Source organism: Aotus nancymaae, unplaced genomic scaffold, assembly GCF_030222135.1.
Source record: "Aotus nancymaae isolate 86718 unplaced genomic scaffold, 86718_ANA_hifiasm-v0.15.2.pri h1tg000089l, whole genome shotgun sequence".
NCBI lineage: Eukaryota > Metazoa > Chordata > Mammalia > Primates > Aotidae > Aotus > Aotus nancymaae.
Window position 1 is genome coordinate 24,430,849 of NW_026988504.1, and position 18,887 is coordinate 24,449,735.

Below are 18,887 nucleotides of genomic sequence, written 5' to 3' on the forward strand. Positions count from 1 at the left end.
CTGGGACTACAGGTGCACGCCACCACGCTCAGTTAATTTTTTTTTTTTTTTTTTTTTTGTATTTTAGTAGAGATGGGGTTTCACCATGTTGGCCAGGATGGTCTTGATCCCCTGACCTTGTGATCCACCTTGATCCCCTGACCTTGGGAGGCCGAGGCCTCCCAAAGTGCTGGGATTACAGGCATGAGCCACCATGCCCAGCCTTTTTTTTTTTTTTTTTAAATTGTTCCACACTTTACCATATAATGGAATACTCAAAATTTCATAATACTTTTCAGGATGTAAGATACACATACCCTTTGACTATATTAGAAAAGAGAAAATGCATACTTAGTTGATATAATTATCTGGAAATTTCATGACAATGAACTGGAAAATAATGAAATAAGGGAGTTGGCAAAGGTGGGAGGTTTAATAAGTACAGATGCAATGTGAAATGCAGGTTCCCCTTCCTATGGGGAGGCAACCAGCGGTGCCTACTACGCAAAGCTGTTATGATGCACTGTAACTAAATGGTTTATAGAAATGCCAGGAGCACAGAGGTTTTTTTCAGGAGAGTAAATAACAGGCAGTCAAAGTAGGCTTTTTGAAGAAACATGGACCCTGTTTTACTGACAACGGTCTGTGTTCTTACAGAGACTCTGGGGATGTGGCAGCTCTCAGAGGGTAAGTTCCGCCTAGAGGCTTCCTTTTGTTCCATTTAACTTAACTTTATCCTGACTTTATACTTGGTCACCTACATGGCTGACTGTTCTCCTGCGATTCAGATCCCGGAAATTTAACATTCTGGGCACAAACACCAAAGTGATGAACATGGAAGAGTCCAACAACGGGAGCCTCTCTGCAGAATTCAAACACTTGGTATGTGGGAGGAGCTTCCTTCTCACAGGGCCTCTGGCTGAGGGAGAGAGCTGCAGAGAGCCTCACGGGACACTTGGCCTTTTCTTTCCTTGCAGACCCTGAGGGAGCAGAGATGTGGAAATGGGGGCCGAGCCAACTGTGATGTAAGTTTTGTTGGGGGTGTTTTCCTTGAGGGAGAGAGGGGAAAAGACCCTTCTTATTACCCAGAATTAGAAACATCATCCTGTCCTTTGAGCTGTAGTTAATTCCAAAAAGCCATTGTGGGCCAGAGTGACCTGATCAGAAGTTCCATGTGCCGTGGCATTCTGTGGCTTGGAGCATTTTCGTGAATATCTGGGAGTTGGCTCCTCCTTAAGGAGAAGTGGAAAGTCCCTTGCTGAGTCGTTCTCCACACCCATGTGTTATAAAGTAGCTTTCCACCTTGCCTGGGGCTTTCCAAATTCCCCTTCCAGATCCTGCAGCTGACTCTGCTTGGCTCCATTCTCAGTGTCCCATTTTTCTCTCTCACTGAGGTAGGATAGAGGGTGTAAAAGCAATAGTCCCGAGGTAAACTTTAAAATAAATGACCACCTTGTGTTAGCTAGCTTAGGAAAAGAGTAAATAAAATAAAATAAACGAACAAACAAAAACCTGTCTTGTTCTTTATCCCCCTTATTTTCTGCCTTTCATTGATTCAATTGTTGGATTCTTAGTGTCAAGAATAATTTTTTTTTAATAAAAAAAGGTAAATATGACCGTAAGCTAGTTTAGTAATTTTTAAAAATTGTGACACCCTGTTCTTTTTCTCACATTTATCCCCTGAACAATTCTTCCTCTTTAAAACGTAGCAGTCCTAGCTAGGTGCGGTGGCTCACACCTGTAATCCCAGCACTTTGGGAAGCCGAGGCAGCCTGGTCACTTGAGGTCAGGAGTTCAAGACCAGCTTGGCCAACATGGTGAAACCCCGTCTCTACTAACAATACAAAACTTAGCTGGGCGTTGTGGTGTGTGCACCTGTAGTCCCAGCTACTGGGGAGGCTGAGGCATGAGAATGGCTTGCACCTGAGAGGTGGAGGTTGCAGTGAGCCAAGATTTTGCCACTGTGCTCTAGCCTGGGCAACAGTGAAACTCTGTCTCAAAAATAAGTAAATAAAATGAAACATAGCAGTCTTTTTAAAAAATGCGGAATTTTACTTGACAGTAGAGTGAAGTAGCCTGTATGCAATGACATGGGAAAATGTACATGACATATTTAGAAAAGCAAAATGTAAGATAATTTGAATAGTATTACTGTATGTGTTTTAAAAATACACTACACTCTTATGTGCATTTATATGTATATTAAGAAATTCTGGAGGAATATACACCCAGCAGTGCTATGTATTAGTGCTGCTGTCAGCATCCATGGCTATTCTAAACCGTCTCTGTGATATTTGCATTTTAAACTGAATATATTACTTTTATAATCAGAAAAAGTATTAAAAATGAACTAGAATTCAATTTCTTTTTTTTTTTTTTGAGACAGAGTCTTGCTCTGTCGCTCAGGCTGGAGTGCAGTGGTGTGATCTCGACTCACTGCAACCTCTGCCTCCCGGGTTCAAGCGATTCTCCTACTTCAGCCTCCCGAGTAGCTGGGACTGCAGGCGCACGCCACCATGCCCAGCTAATATTTGTATTTTTAGTAGAAATGGGGTTTCACCATATTGGTCAGGCTGGTCTTGAACTCCTGAACTCGTGATCTGCCCACCTCGGCCTCCCAAAGTGCCGGGATTACAGGCATGAGCCACTGCATCTGGCCTAGAATTCAATTTCTGAGAATTCATTGGTAACTGTTATTTAAAATAAGGTTGCTATACTATGTAAGACATTGTTATAGTCACTTTGGCAGTATAAATTGTTATAGTCAATTTGGCAGTATAAAAATGAACATACCCTGTAAACCAACAGTGCCATTCCAGGATTCAACAACAGAGAAATCTTTGCATATATGTACCAGGAGACATGTATAAAGTGCAGAGCAGCCTGATTATAAGCTCTAAATGCAACCCAAATAAATGTCCATCAACACTAGGATGAATAAATATGTGATTTGTGGTTTAGACATACAATGGAATACTACACAGCTGTGAAAAGGAATACATTGCAGATACACATAACCATGTGCATTCATTTTACATTGAGTGAAAAGTGAATCACAAAAGAATACATTAGATCCATATGTGTAAGCTTCACTAAATAATGCCCACATTAATTAGAGAAACAAATATGATAAAACTGTAAAAAAAAAAAAAGGCTAGGAAATGATAAACTCAAAAGACAAAATAGGAGTTATTTTTGAGGGAGGAGGGAAGGGGATGGAGTTTGGGAAGGGTATCCAGAGAATTTCAGGAGTGATGGCCTTTTCCTTAAATTGAATGGTGGGCTCACATTGTTTTGTTATTCTTTGTGCCTTACATAATTTATAAATAACCAACTGGATCTATGTAGTATTATAATACAAACTGAGGAAAGGATTAGGTTGAGGATCATAGCATTGGAGGTTCTTCGTGTTGAAGAGAGTAAGTGCCGAGCAAGTTGTGTCCCTGGCAGTTTGTGGCCACCTGGTGGCTTACCCTTCTTGGTGTGGTGAGGCTTGGCATGTCACTTTCCTTGGCTATGGCTGCTAGTACTGAATGCCATTCTCTCTAAGGAAAGGCATCCTTCTTTTTAAATTTTTATTTATTTATTTTTGAGATGGAGTTTCACTCTTGTTGCCCAGGCTGGAGTATAATGGTGCAATCTTGGCTCACCACAACCTCTGCCTCCTGGGTTCAAGTGATTTTCCCGCCTCAGCCTCCTGAGTAGCTGGGATTACAGGCACGTGCCACCACACCCGGCTAATTTTTTTTGTATTTTAGTAGAGACGGGGTTTCTCCATGTTGGCCAGGCTGGTCTCAAACTCCCGACCTCAGGTGATCTGCCTGCCTTGGCCTCCCAAAGTGCTGGGATTTCAGGCATGAGGCACCGCGCCCAGCCAATTTTTTTTTAAGATGGGGTATCATTCTGTCACCCCAGCTAGAATGAAGTAGCACAATCATAGCTCACTGCAGCCTCCATCTCCTAGGCTCAAGCTGTCCTCCCACCTCAGCCTCTCAAGTAGCTGGGGCTATAGGTGCATGCCGCCACACCCAGCTAACTTTTGTATTTTTTGCAGAAGTGGAGTTTTGCTCGAACTCCTGGGCTCAAGCAATCCTCCTGCTTTGGCCTCCCAAAGTACTGGGATTACAAGCATGAGCCACCACACCTGGCCTAAGAGTGTCCTTCTCGTTACTGTAGGCTTCCCTGATTGTGACTGAGGAGCTGCACCTGATCACCTTTGAGACAGAGGTGTATCACCAAGGCCTCAAGATTGACCTAGAGGTGAGTTCTGCAGTAGAGTCGGTGAGAGGCTACATGCAGGGGTGACTCAGGAGAAAAACTTCCAGCGGGATTTTTACAAGAGAAGGTGGAATGATTACTGTTTGCCTAACACTGTGCTTATTTTTGCTTACTTTTCTCCAAAAAAATCCTTGGCATCCCATCTGAGAATGAAGTCTTACTTGAGTGCTCAGAAGATGTGTGTATACTCAGTTGATATAAAAATCTGTATTTAGAAATTGATTGGCCAGGCATAGTGGCTCATGCCTGTAATCCCGGCTCTTTGGGAGGCCGAGGCTGGTGGGTCACGAGGTCAGGAGTTCAAGACTAGTCTGGCCATCATGTCAAAACCCTATTTTTACTAAAAATACAAAAATTAGCTGAGCGTCTTGGCAAGCACCTGTAATCCCAGCTACTCAGGAGGCTGAGGCAGGAGTCACTTGAACCCGGGAGGCTGAGGTTGCAGTAAGCCGAGATCATACCATTGCACTCCAGCCTGGGCAACAAGAGCAAGACTCTGTCTCAAAAAAAAAAAAAAGAGGCCGGGCGCGGCGGCTCATGCCTGTAATCCCAGCACTTTGGGAGGCCAAGGCGGGTGGATCACGAGGTCAAGAGATTGAGACCATCCTGGTCAACATGGTGAAACCCCGTCTCTACTAAAAATACAAAAAATTAACTGGGCATGGTGGCGCGTGCCTGTAACCCCAGCTACTCAGGAGGCTGAGGCAGGAGAATTGCCTGAACCCAGGAGGCGGAGGTTGCAGTGAGCCGAGATCATACCATTGCATTCCAGCCTGGGTAACAATAGCGAAACTCTGTCTCAAAAAAAAAAGAAAGAAAAAAATTGATTAGAGCTGACTTTATAAAGGTTGGGCACAAGAGTCTTAGCAAATCGTGGCAATGACATTCTCTTTTCCCAACTTTCTTGACTTTTAAATTAAGATATACCTAGAAAAGCAGGAATCCTGGTCTTCGATTCCTGAGACCTCTCTGTTTCATGTGAAGATACAGCTTCAAGTCTTGGAGAATGCCTTCAGGGTCTTAAAATGGGGCAATCTGTAGACTGTGAGTCAAGCTGTGAGCAAGTCAGGTTTTACAAGGGACTGGTATGTTCCGACAGCAGCCTGAGCTCTGTGGCCATGCTGAGCATTCTTTCCACTCTGATTGCTGACTCAGCTGACTCAGTCACACTCCTTGCCTAGAGTTGGCAGCAGGTGTGGCTTATGGCATGTCCTTTCATTCTGAGCCCCGTGAGATGCGGGTGAAGACATTTCCGAGGCTGTGCGAGCCCCTCTGCCTCCCTGCTCAGTGCCCACTTCCTCCGCAGACCCACTCCTTGCCAGTTGTGGTGATCTCCAACATCTGTCAGATGCCAAATGCCTGGGCGTCCATCCTGTGGTACAACATGCTGACCAACAACCCCAAGGTTAGTGCCCCCTCCTTTTAGTTGGTGCCCCAGGATCTTCTGCAACTTATGAGTACCTAGTAGAGACAACGAGCACCATCGCTCATCTAAACGAGCAAATGTGTTCTTTCCAATAGAACGTGAACTTTTTTACCAAGCCCCCAATTGGAACGTGGGATCAAGTGGCCGAGGTCCTGAGCTGGCAATTCTCCTCCACCACCAAGCGAGGACTGAGCATCGAGCAGCTGACTACACTGGCAGAGAAACTCTTGGGTTCGCATTTTTACCCCTCCTCCCTCCCACCTGCCCAGAAAAGGGATCTGTCCATTTTCATGCTGTGGGTGAAAAAAAAAATCTGGCCTATAGGGCTGCTCATTTGGGCGATGTCTACTGATCATTAGGTCACGTTTCCTGAGCAAGGCACTGTGCTGGGGCCAGGAAACAGGGCCTCCATCAGGTTGGGGAGTCGGGGTGCAGAGGCAGTTTGCAGTCAGGGTGATAATTTTTGAGGTAGGAGGTAGATTTCTTTTCTCCTGGTTGCTATCTCACTCACCCTTTCAACCTTAGAAGATTTTTTTTTTTTTTTTTTTTAAAGACGAGGTTTCACCATGTTGGTCAGACTGGTCTTGAACTCCCGACCTCAGGTGATCCACCCGCCTTGGCCTCAAAGTGCTTGGATTACAGGTGTAAGCCACCATGCCTGGCCTAGAAGATCTTTTAAGTGTGTTTTGGAAGGTAGAGCTAAAGGCTTGATATTCCCCATACATTTCTTCTTTTTTTTTTTTTTTCCTTGTTCCCTATCCATTTCTTTAATCAACTATAGGCCAGTTTTTTGTGGGTTTTCTTTGAGACAGAGTCTCGCTCTGTCGCCAGGCTGGAGTGCAGTGGTGTGATCTCGGCTCACTGCAACCTCCGCCTCCCGGGTTCAAGTAATTCTCCTCCCTCAGCCTCCCGCATGGCTCAGACTACAGGCATGCACCACTACACCAGACTAATTTTGTATTTTTACTAGAGATGGGGTTTCACTATGTTGGTCAGGATGGTCTTGATCTCTTGACCTCATGATTCGCCCACCTCTTCCTCCCAAAGTGCTGGGATTACAGGCATGAGCCATCACGCCCAGCTGACTATAGGCTAGTTTTTAAAAAAGAATTAGTGAAATATTTTATGTGCTACCTGGGCTAGAAGTAGCTTTATCCTAATAAAGCTGTTGCCACCAAATACACCTGTCTGACACCAGATGTCCGCTTGTTAGTGAGTGCTGCTGCTGGTCCCCAGCCCACCACCCAAGGCTCGGAAGAACAGGGGCACTTATTACATCACTCTCTATCCCTGCTGGGCTACCCAGCAACAAAGATGGGTCAGATAATGGCAGTGTGTTTGTCCTCATGTGTGCACACACACAACAGCGGCCACCTTTTAATATGTGAACGCCAGTGGTTTCGTGGCCCATTGTGGGACCAATATGTGTGTGTTCTGTTTTAAGAAATAACACCAGGCTGGGCTTGGTGGCTCATGCCTGTAATCCCAGCATTTTGGGAGGCTGAGGTGGGTGGATCACAAGGTCAAGAGATCGAGACCATCGTGGCCAACATGGTGAAACCCTGTCTCTACTAAAATAATAAAAATTAGCCAGGCGTGGTGGCACATGCCTGTAGTCCCAGCCACTCAGGAGGCTGAGGGAGGAGAATCACTTGAACCCAGGAGGCAGGAGGTTGCAATGAGCTGAGATTGCGCCACTGCACTCCAGCCTAGCGACAGAGCGAGACTCTGTCTCAAAAAAAGAAAGAAAGAAAGAAAGAGAGAAAGAAAGAAAGAAAGAACATCTTGACCCCAACCTGAAAATGTACTACTTGATTCTTTTTCATTTCCTTCAGGACCTGGTGTGAATTATTCAGGATGTCAGATCACATGGGCTAAGTTTTGCAAAGTAAGCAATCTTGTTAAATCCTCGTGGGAATGGGAGTACTCACCTGCACGGCTCTTGTGGAGGGCTCTGGCTTGAAGGCCTGAACTCTTGGTCCAGCAGCCAGTAGGACCTGCCAGCGGGTAGACGGGCCTGAGGATTTGGGTGGTGCACTATGCCTTAGGAAGGGAAAGGCTGGTGTGGCGGTAGACTTGGCTTTCCCGTTATTCTTTTCTCCAGGAAAACATGGCTGGCAAGGGCTTCTCCTTCTGGGTCTGGCTGGACAATATCATTGACCTTGTGAAAAAGTACATCCTGGCCCTTTGGAATGAAGGGTAGGTCGGACAGAGTGTGCACAGGTGTAACCAAGTCCCCTGCTCTCCGCGAGCCAGTGGCAGTCGATGGCTGCCCTGTTAGCAGTAACAACACTGTTCCTCCTCTTGGCTTCAGGTACATCATGGGCTTTATAAGTAAGGAGAGGGAGCGGGCCATCCTGAGCACCAAGCCTCCAGGCACCTTCCTGCTAAGGTTTAGTGAAAGCAGCAAAGAAGGCGGCGTCACTTTCACTTGGGTGGAGAAGGACATCAGCGGTAAGTGAGGCTCCCACCCACTTTATGTGCTGGCAGCCGCTGAGGCCTCATCACCACTGCTAGTTCCAGGCACCTACTGCCCCCTGGTGGGTGGAGATGGCCCCGACTCCCTGCCGCACTCAGACACATTTGGGTGACTTCTAAATCCTTCCAGCTGAAGCATTGGTTTGCTTTTGTTTTGCTTCCTCCAGTGGCTACTGGTTGAGAAATTTGCAGTTTAAATTTTATTCTTCATCCCTTTTCCTACTTATCCTGTTAATATATCTTACGCAAGTAGTTATATTCAAGTTATTGCCTTTGACCCTGCTGGTAGCCTCTTCTAAATTAGAAGCCAGCCTGAAACATTTCCACAGTACCAGGTCACTGGACAGGAGGTTCAGGGTCTCAACACTAGGGTGGCTTACGTGTTCTCCCCTTAGAGGAAATAAAAATGGGCCCTTTTCTCTGAGATTACCTAGCTGTAGGTTCCATGATCTTTCCTTCCCACGTCCCGTGACAGGTAAGACCCAGATCCAGTCGGTGGAACCATACACCAAGCAGCAGCTGAACAACATGTCATTTGCTGAAATCATCATGGGCTATAAGATCATGGATGCTACCAATATCCTGGTCTCTCCGCTGGTGTATCTCTACCCTGACATTCCCAAGGAGGAGGCATTCGGAAAGTATTGTCGGCCAGAGAGCCAGGAGCATCCTGAAGCTGACCCAGGTAGTTGTTGATTTTCCATGTTCCTGGCATTTAATTTTTGGGAAAAGTTGGAAATTTCAGGATCCTTGGAGGATAGACAGGCAAATGCCTGAATAACCTGGGGAATCATTATTTCTCCTTATGGGAACACACTGTAGTGAGTGCTTTTTTGGGGGTGACCAATGGGATTGGAGAGGAGAATCAGAATCACTTAGACTAGTGCAGCCCCTGCTTCACAAGAGTTCACTAGTCTTAAGAGAGGAAACAGCCTGGGCAACATGGCGAAACCACATCTCTACAAAAATACAAAAAAATTACCCAGGTGTGGTGGCGCGCGTTTGTAGTTGTAGCTACTCGGGAGGCTGAGGCAGGAGGATCACCTGAGCCCAGGAGTTCCAGGCTGTAGTAAGCGGTGATCGTGCCACTGCACTCCAGCCTGGCTGATAGTGAGACACTGAGTCAATAATAAAAATAAAGAAGGGATTGATACACATACATACCCTAAAACATGAGAAGAGAAAGTGAAGACAGTTCTTTGTTAACAGGATGCCCAGCTGGCACAGTGCTTCTGTAGACGCTGGAAGGTTTGAGCACGGATTTTAGCCTAGTGTACTGCCTTTTGCCTGTCACTGAACCATGTCAGTGTGGCAGGCATGTGGGCTGAAGAAAGGCTTTCTGGAGGACATGATTATTAGCAGCATGGGAGAATAGTTTACACCAGAGTAGAAAAGCTGGGAGCATCATGTTTGAAGGGGAAGACAGTGACTGGGTGGAGGGGAAGGGATCGGTATTTAGAATGTGCAACTATTGCAAATAACGTATTTTTTAATGTGTAAGAGGATATGTATTTATATGTTACGTATAAATTATTTTAGCTGGATGGCTCATGCCTGTGGTCCTAGCACTTTGGGAGGCCCAGGCAGGAGGATCACTGGAGCCTGGGAGTTTGAGATCAGCCTAGACAACATAGTGAGACCATAAAAAAATTTTTTTAAATTAGCCAGGGGTGGTGATTTGTGCCTGTAGTCCTAGCTACTTAGGAGGCTGAGGTGGGTGGATTGCTTGAGCCCAGGAGGTTGAGGCTGCAGTCAGCCATGATTATACCACTGCACTCCAGTCTGGACGACAGAGCAAGATCTTGTCTCACAAATAATAAAGAAATTAAAAGTATTATTATTTTTTTTTTTTTTGAGACGGAGTTTCGCTCTTGATACCCAGGCTGGAGCGCAATGGCGCGATCTCGGCTCACCGCAATCTCCGCCTCCTGGGTTCAGGCAATTCTCCTGCCTCAGCCTCCTGAGTAGCTGGGATTACAGGCACGCGCCACCGTGCCCAGCTAATTTTTTGTATTAGTAGAGACGGGGTTTCACCATGTTGACCAGGATGGTCTCGATCCCTTGACCTCGTGATCCACCCGCCTCGGCCTCCCAAAGTGCTGGGATTACAGGCTTGAGCCACCGCACCCGGCCTAAAAGTATTATTTTACATTAAACCTGTAATCTCAGCTGGGCATGGTGGTTCACACCTGCAATCCTGCCACTTTGGGAGGCTGAAGCAGGAGGATCACTTGAGGCCAGGAGCTCAAAACCAGCCTGGCAACATAGTAAGACCCCTCTACAAAGAAAAAAGAAAACAGCCCGGGCACGGTGGCTCACGCCTATAATCCCAGCACTTTGGGAGGCAGAGGCAGGCAGATCACCTGAGGTTGGAAGTTCAAGAGCAGCCTAACCAACATGGAGAAATCCTGTCTGTACTAAAAACACAAAATTAGCCGGGCATGGTGGCGCATGCCTGTAATCCCAGCTAGTCGGGAGGTTGAGGCAGGAGAATCGCTTGAAACCTGGGAGGCGGAGGTTGCGGTGAGCCGAGATCGTGGCATTGTACTCCAGCCTGGAAAACAAGAGTGAAACTCCATCTCAAAAAAAAAAAAAAAGAAAAAGGAAAAACAAAAACAAAACAAAACTGTAATCTCTGGAGCTGTCTTCAGTGTGGAGAGGGCAACCCCATCTGTTCCCTTTCAGCACTTGTTGCTTTGACTCTCTGGGTTCCCTGTGCAGATCCTGATGGGGAGCCTTTGTTTTATCTAACTTTCTGTAATTATAAAGCTGGAGTGCAGTGGTGTGATCTCAACTCACTGCAACCTCTGCCTCCTGGTTCAAGTAATTCTGTCTCAGCCTCTCGAGTAGCTGGAATTACAGGCACTCGCCACCACGCCCGGCTAAATTTTGTATTTTTAGCAGAGAAGGAGTTTCACCATGTTGGCCAGGCTGACCTCGAATTCCAGACCTCAGGTGATCCACCCGCCTCAGCCTCCCAAAGTGCTGGGATTACAGGCGTGAGCTACCGCGCCCGGCCCAATGATGGGCTCTTTAACGTGATTTTTTAGGGTTGACTCCCTGCCCAAGGTACTGTTGTAAAAGCTGTTTTTGTCCAAATAGCACACACACAGAAACCCACCAACTTCTCTCCTACTTTCTCCTAGGAATTCCTTCTGAGGAATTTCTTGGGGTGGGGCAGCGTGGGGCTTGGAGGAGGGAGTTGGAGCTAATTGACAGTTGCCTTTCTCCTTCATTCCAGTCCTGAGTCTTGTTCACAGTATAGGAGTTTCACTCACTTCCTGTCTGCCGCCTATCTCTCTTTCCACGTGTGTTTCAGTTGGGAGATCTGTTTATCAGCCCCAGCCACACTGCTCTTTGTTCCTTCTGCAAAAGACATTGAGGTCCCAGGGCTGCTTTCAAGTTCCCACCTCCCAGTCTGAGGCTGCATCCTCCATTACCATTGCCCTTCCTGTGGGCTGGGAGGCCAGGTCCTTTCCTGCCCAGTTTCCTCAGGGGCAAGGCACTCATCAGGAGAAAAGAACTAATTACTTGAGTAATTTGCCTGTCTCAGTGAGAGGAGTGTACCCTGAGGGGCTTGGTTGAGGGGGGGTCCCTGTTTTAAAATGAGCACCTTCAGGAAGGTGAACATGTGACCATTTCTTCTCTTTCCATCACAAGAGTATTATGGTGTGAGAGTCTCAAAGATAATTATCCTCCCAGGACTCTTCTCTCTTCCTTCTCTACTGGAAACCCACAGGGCATTTCCTTCTGCTTGAGGGAGAGGTTCTGAGCCACTTACAAATTAGATAAAGTACATTTACAACCTTGTACAAAGCCACAGATGAAGGCATTTTTCTCAGTTATCTTTGTTTTTTTTTTTTTTTTTTTTTTTGAGACTGAGTCTCGCTCTATCTCCCAGGCTGGAGTGCAGTGTCATGATCTCGGCTCACTGCAACCTCCATCTCCCGGGTTCAAGAGATTCTCGTGCTTCAGCCTCCCGAGTAGCTGGGATTACAGACACACGCCACCACGCCCAGCTAATTTTTAGTAGAGGCAGGGTTTCACCAGGCTGGTCTCAAACTCCTGACCTCAAGTGATCTTCCCTCCTTGGCCTCCCAAAGTGCTGGGATTACAGGCTTGAGCCACCAAGCCCGGCCTTGTATTTGTTTTTGTTTTTGTTTTTGTTTTGTTTTGAGAGTCTCTGTCATCCAGGCTGGAGTACAATGGCGAGATCTAAGCTCACTGCAGCCTCTGCCTCCTGGGTTCAAGTGATTTTTCTGCCTCAGCCTCCTGGATAGCTGGGATTACAGTCGTGCCACCACACCCAGCTAATTTTTGTATTTTCAGTAAAGACGGGGTTTCGCCATGTTGGCCAGGCTGGTCTTAAACGCCTGGCCTCAAGTGATCACCCAACTCAGCCTCCCAAAGTGCAGGGATTACAAGCGTGAGCCACTGTGCCCAGCCTCAGCTATCTTGATTGCTAGATAATTAAATCCTTTTCTGTCTAGGGTGTCAGCTCCGTAAGGGCGGGGCCAAAATGATTGGATTTATAAGATACTGGAGCCCTGTCTCAGTAGCTCCTTTGAATTCTGCACTGAATTGATCAGTTTCTTGGCCAAAAGTAAGCTCAGAGGGTAGCCCAAGAGCCGCTCTGCAGTGCTTTCTTTCACACGGTCATCATGCTTTCCCATCCTTCAGGTTCTCTGTAAGCCTCGTGTTTTATGGCCGTGCTGTTCGCAGCTCACCCCTCCCTGCCCCAGGCCTTCTCAACAGTTTGTTCACCTGAATTCCCCAGATTTCCTGCCAGTGTCTGCAAGGTTCCTCGACCTCTTGATATAAGCATTCAGCATCTAAAATTCAGTTTATTCCCATCATCGCATTTCTTTTTTTTCTTTTTCTTTTTTTTTTTAAGATGGGGTTTCACCATGATGGCCAGGCTGGTCTTGAACTCCTGACCTCAGGTGATCCACCTACCTCGGCCTCCCAAAGTGCTAGGATTACAGGCATGAGCCACCACGCCCAGCCCCATCATCGCATTTCTAACTGTAGAAGAATAATTATAAATGACAAAGCTCATAGAAAATCGGCACCTATTCTTCCCCCCCCTCTTATTTTATACATAAAAAAGAACATTGGCTGGGCGTTGTGGCCAAGTCTGGGTGTGATGGTTCATACCTATAATCCCAGCATTTTGGGAGGCTGAGCTGGGTGGATCACTTGAGGTCAGGATTTGGAGACCAGCATGGTCAACATGGCAAAACCCTGTCTCTACTAAAAATACAAAAATTATTCTGCGTGCGGTGGCTCACGCCTAATCCCAGCACTTTGGGAGGCCAAGGCGGGTGGATCACCTGAGGTCAGGAGTTAAAGACCAGCCTGGCCAACATGGTGAAACCCTGTCTCTACTAAGATTACAAAAAATAAAACTAGCCAGGCATGGTGGTGGGTGCCTATAATCCCAGCTACTCGGAAGGCTGATGAAGGAGAATCACTTGAACCCGGGAGGTAGAGGTTGCAGTGAGCCGAGATCACGCCACTGCACTCCAGCCTGGGCAATAGAGCAAAACTCCATCTCAAAAAAAAAAAAAGACAAAAATTAGCCAGGCATGGTGGTGCCGCCTATAGTCCCAGCTGCTTGGGAGGCTGAGGCAGGAGAATTGCTTTGACCCAGGACGTGGAGGTTGTAGTGAGCCGAGATTGTGGCACTGCACTCGAGCCTGGGCAACAGAGTGAGACTGTGTCTCAAAAATCAACCACCACCACCACTACCACAACCACCAAAAAAAGAGACTATGCCTTGTTCCAGGTCTCTTAGCTGTTGACGATGTACCTGGACCCAGGTCTCCGGTCTTCTGTTTGAATCAATTGTACTGCCCTACAAAGTCATATTCTCTTTGGTGCTTTTTGATTGATGTATTTATCCAAGTAAGAAGTTACTCATGCCCTCATCCAAAAATGTGGTAGAGGCCAGATGAGTGCTGGTAGGAATACGAGGTATAACCTTTGGCTTTGGAACCACAAGCATTAGCCATCTCCATGTTCTCTTAAAGACTGCGTGATTTGGGAGGCTGAGGCGGGTGGATCACGAGGTCAAGAGATCGAGACCATCCTGGTCAACATGGTGAAACCCCATCTCTACTAAAAAAAAAAATACAAAAAATTAGCTGGGCACGGTGGCGCCTGCCTGTAATCCCAGCTACTCGGGAGGCTGAGGCAGGAGAATTGCCTGAACCCAGGAGGCAGAGGTTGCATTGAGCCGAGATCGCGCCATTGCACTCCAGCCTGGGTAACAGGAGCGAAACTCCGTCTCAAAAAAAAAAAGACTGTGTGATGTTGGTATCTAGGCTGGACACCATGCAAAGACTACACAGGCTCGGTTCCTGCATGCAGCGAAGTTACCTAAGAGATAGGACCAGCCGGAATAGAATCCTCAGACCACATGGAGGCTGTTAAACTTTTAAATCTAGGGAAAGAATGAACACAAGTTTGGCATTAGTCTAGGCTCAGGTGGGAAAGGGTTATGCTGAAAAGTCTCGGCAGCTCAGCACAGCTTTGTGCAAAGGATTGAAGTTCAAAGCTGCTAGTACCTAGAATACCAAATAGTAAAGATGAGGGCGGGCAACCCTGAGGGGCAGATAGAGCTTTCCAGACAATCTCTGCATGAGGATGGAGTGAGCTTCAAATCGGTCCTGCTGAGGCAGCCGGCCTCCTCCGGCTCTGCTTACTGAATGTGAAGTCACAGTAAGAAAACTGGTTTTGTTCTTCCCAGGCGCTGCCCCATACCTGAAGACCAAGTTCATCTGTGTGACACCGTAAGTGGCTTCCTTTCCCAGTTTTGCCATTATTTCTAATATCCTCAGTTATCCCTGGGAATAGGACACTGGGTGAGAGTTCATCTGCCAAGGGTTGGAAGCCCCTGGGCTATGTTTAGTACTCAAAGTGACCTTGTGTGTTTAAAAAGCTTGAGCTTTTATTTTTCTGTTGGAGACCAGAGTTTGATGGCTTGTGTGTGTGTGTTTTGTTCTTTTTTTTTTTCCATTGTGTCTTGTCAACCCCCCCTTTCCCCTCCTGCTGCCCCCCATTTCCTACAGAACGACCTGCAGCAATACCATTGACCTGCCGATGTCCCCCCGCACTTTAGATTCATTGATGCAGTTTGGAAATAATGGTGAAGGTGCTGAACCCTCAGCGGGAGGGCAGTTTGGTGAGTATTTGGTTGACAGATGTTGTTCCTCTGAGGGAAGTTGTTCCCCTTTTGAGTGATGCTCGCATGTACACAACCGAGAGCCGGTCACTTGGAATGGTAGGAGGTTCTAGAGCATTGTTCTCCAGTAGAAATGGCATGAATACCACATGTGCAAATATAAATCCTCTAGCAGCCACATTAGAAACCGACGAAGTTAATTTTCACAATATATTTTATTTAACCCCGTAAATCCAACATACTTCAATCCAACATTTAAGAAAAAGTTGAGGCTGGGTGCAGTGGCTCATGCCTGTAATCCCAAAACTTTGGGAGGCCGAGATGGGTGGCTCACTTGAGGTCAGGAGTTCGAGACCAGCCTGGCCAACAGGATGAGAGACCCCATCTCTACGAAAAATGTAAAAATTAGCCAGGCATGGTGGTGCATGCCTGTAATCCCAGTTACTCAGGAGGCTGACATGGGAGGATCCCTTGAGCCTTGGAGATAGAGGTTGCAGTGAGCCAAGATGGTGCCACTGCACTCCAGCCTGGGCGACAGAGTAAGACTCCATCTCAAAAAAACAAAACTAAATAAAACTAAAAGAAAAAGTTGAGATCTTTTTCTTTTTTCATTTTTTTCTTTCCTATACGTCTTTAAAATCTGGTGGGCTTTTGACAGCCACAGCACAGCTTGGTTTGGACAAACCAAATCTCAAAAGATCAGTGGCCATGTGTGACTCGGCTCCTGAATTAAATAGTAGATCAAGGGCAGAAGAGCCAAGGACAGCCTCAGATCTTCTATAAATGTAGAGAACTGGGAATCAGTGAAGGGAGGAAGGAGAAAGGGCCGTTTCAGAGGTAGGGTCCTCTAGGGAGGAGAGTAAACCTGGCTTTTCTCACCATCCCTGGGCTTTAAGGGGCAAGTGATTGGATAGCAGTGGTAGCCTGAGCCCCGTCCTCTGAAGGGCTGGGGGCGTGCCCTGCCAGTTGCAGAGGGTGGACAACTGAACCCTTTTTCCTGTCTGCCCCTCCAGAGTCCCTCACCTTTGACATGGAGTTGACCTCGGAGTGCGCTACCTCCCCCATGTGAGGAGCTGAGAACGGAAGCTGCAGAAAGATACGACTGAGGCGCCTACCTGCGTTCCGCCACCCCTCACACAGCCAAACCCCAGATCATCTGAAACTACTAACTTTGTGGTTCCAGATTTTTTTTAATCTCCTACTTCTGCTATCTTTGAGCAATCTGGGCACTTTTTAAAATAGAGAAATGAGTGAATGTGGGTGATATGCTTTTATCTAAATGCAAATAAGGATGTGTTCTCTGAGTGCCATGATCAGGGGATGTGGCAGGGGGGTGGCTAGAGGGATAAAAAGGAAATGTCTTGTGTTGTTTTGTCCCTGCCCTCCTTTCTCCGCAGCTTCTTCTTGTTATTGTTCTTAGACAAGTGCCTCCTGGTGCCCACGGCATCCTTCTGCCTGGTCCTGTAAGCAAATGCCACAGGCCACCTGTAGCTATATACTTCTGGCATTGCACTTTTTAACCTTGCTGACATCCAAATAGAAGATAGGACTATCTAAGCCCTGGGTTTCTTTTTAAATTAAGAAATAAGAACAATTAAAGGGCAAAAAACACTGTATCAGTATAGCCTTTCTGTATTTAAGAAACTTCAGGCTGGGCGTGGTGGCTCACGCCTGTAATCCCAGCATTTTAGGAGGCTGAGGTGGGTGGATCATGAAGTCAGGAGATTGAGAGCATCCTGGCTAACACGATGAAACCCCATCTCTACTAAAAGTACAAAAAAGTAGCCAGGCATGGGGTGGCATGCGCCTGTAATCCTAGCTATTCAGGAGGCTGAGGCAGGAGAATCGCTTGAACCTGGGAGGCGGAGGTTGCAGTGAGCCGAAATCGCGCCACTGCATTCCAGCCTGGGCAACAGAGAGACTCCATCTCAAAAAAAAAAAAAAGAAGCTTCAGTTAACCGCCTCCTTGGTGCTTTAAGCATTCAGCTTCCTTCAGGCTGATAATTTATATAATCCCTGAAACAGGCTTCAGATCAAACCCTTAAAAGACATCTGAAGCTGCAGCCTGGCCTTTGGTGTTGAAAGAGGAAGGTTTAAGGAGAACCCAAGCATTTTAGACTTTTTTTTATAAATAGACTTATTTTCCCTTGTAACGTATTGGCCTTTAGTGGGTAAGGCAGGGCAGAGGGTGCTCACAACCTTGACTCCCTTTCTCCCTGGACCTGATCTGCTGTTTCAGAGGCTAGGCTGTTTCTGTGGGTGCCTTATCAGGGCTGGGATACTTCTGATTCTGGCTTCCTTCCTGCTGCGCCCTCCCGACCCCAGTCCCCCTGACCCTGCTAGTGGCATGTCTCCTCCATTGTCTATAGGTCCCTCGTCCTGTTTGTTTTAGGAATCCTGGTCTCAGGACCTCATGGAAGAAGAGGGAGTTACAGGTTGAACACGATGCAGACAGACTATGGGGCCCCAGCGACGTGTCTGGTTGAGCTCAGGGAATATGGTTCTTAGCCCAGTTTCTTGGTGATTTCCAGCGGCACTTGTAATAGCATCTTCACTTAGTTCATGCAGGGCAAAGGCTTACTGATAAACTTGAGTCTGCCCTTGTGCCAGGGTGTATACTTGGCCTCCCTCTGAGGCTGGTGACTCTCTCCTCCCTGCTGGGGCCCCACAGGTGAGGCAGAACAGCTAGAGGGCCTCCCTGCCTGCCCGCCAAGGCCCATCAGCTCGCCTCTCCTGTGCATATGGGAACACTCAGCATATGCTAGTTGGGTCACCTCTGACCCAGAGGCATGGCCGGATTTAGCGACTCAAAACTATCTTGCCTTAGCTGATCAGAGTTTCTGTGGAATTCTGTTTGTTAGATCCAATTAGCTGGTCTCTGAATGAAGCGGGAGAGGACCTTCTCTGAGATGAGCAGGGCTTGCCTCAGTCCTCCCACCTGGAGACAGCTGATGTGTCATGCAGAGCTCTCGCTTCTCCAGCAGCTCTCTTCAGTACATAATAAGCTTAACTAATAAACTGAGGGAATATTTAGAAAGGTGAGACTTGGGCTTACCATTGGGTTTAAATCATAGGGACCTAGGGCAAGGATCTGGACTTCTCTGGAGCAGATATTGTCAAGTTCATGGCCTTAGGTAGCATATATATCTGGTCTTAACTCTGATTGTAGCAAAAGTTCTGAGAGGAGCCCAGCCTTGTCTGGCCCCTAAAAGAACAGGGTCCTCAGGCCCTGCCCGCTTCCTGTCCACTGCCCCCTGCCGGCCCCCAGCCCAGCCCAGGGAATCCCATGGGTTGCTTACCTACCTATAAGGTGGTTTATAAGCTGCTGTCCTGGCCACTGCATTCAAATTCCAATGTGTACTTCATAGTGTAAAAATTTATATTATTGTGGGGTTTTTTTGTCTTTTTTTTTTTTTTTGGTATATTGTTGTATCTACTTTAACTTTCAGAAATAAACGTTATATAGGAACCATCTGATAGCATGGCAGCTCTGTCTGGCTGGTGGAGGCTTCCTTTTCCCTTGCATAAGTTCTGAGGGGC

The 18,887-nt window shown here is 47.0% G+C and overlaps 1 protein-coding gene across 6 annotated transcripts in view; it reads left to right on the top strand.

Moving 5' to 3' along the window:
- STAT3 (signal transducer and activator of transcription 3) overlaps window positions 1–18,821 on the top strand; it is a 70,138-nt gene extending 51,317 nt beyond the window's left edge. For 2 of the 6 annotated variants that reach the window (XM_012443912.3, XM_064369377.1), the window contains exons 12-24: window positions 637–666; window positions 768–861; window positions 957–1,004; window positions 4,156–4,239; window positions 5,564–5,662; window positions 5,779–5,914; window positions 7,519–7,571; window positions 7,788–7,882; window positions 7,998–8,137; window positions 8,637–8,849; window positions 14,913–14,955; window positions 15,235–15,347; window positions 16,361–18,821. In XM_012443912.3, coding sequence (XP_012299335.1) covers window positions 637–666; window positions 768–861; window positions 957–1,004; window positions 4,156–4,239; window positions 5,564–5,662; window positions 5,779–5,914; window positions 7,519–7,571; window positions 7,788–7,882; window positions 7,998–8,137; window positions 8,637–8,849; window positions 14,913–14,955; window positions 15,235–15,347; window positions 16,361–16,416 — 1,204 coding nt within the window. In that variant the 3' untranslated portion in view covers window positions 16,417–18,821. The remainder of the gene's footprint in view (window positions 1–636; window positions 667–767; window positions 862–956; window positions 1,005–4,155; window positions 4,240–5,563; window positions 5,663–5,778; window positions 5,915–7,518; window positions 7,572–7,787; window positions 7,883–7,997; window positions 8,138–8,636; window positions 8,850–14,912; window positions 14,956–15,234; window positions 15,348–16,360) is intronic. The other 4 variants (XM_012443915.3, XM_012443914.3, XM_012443916.3 and 1 more) reach the window with 4 other exon arrangements.
- Window positions 18,822–18,887: the final 66 nt, after the last annotated feature.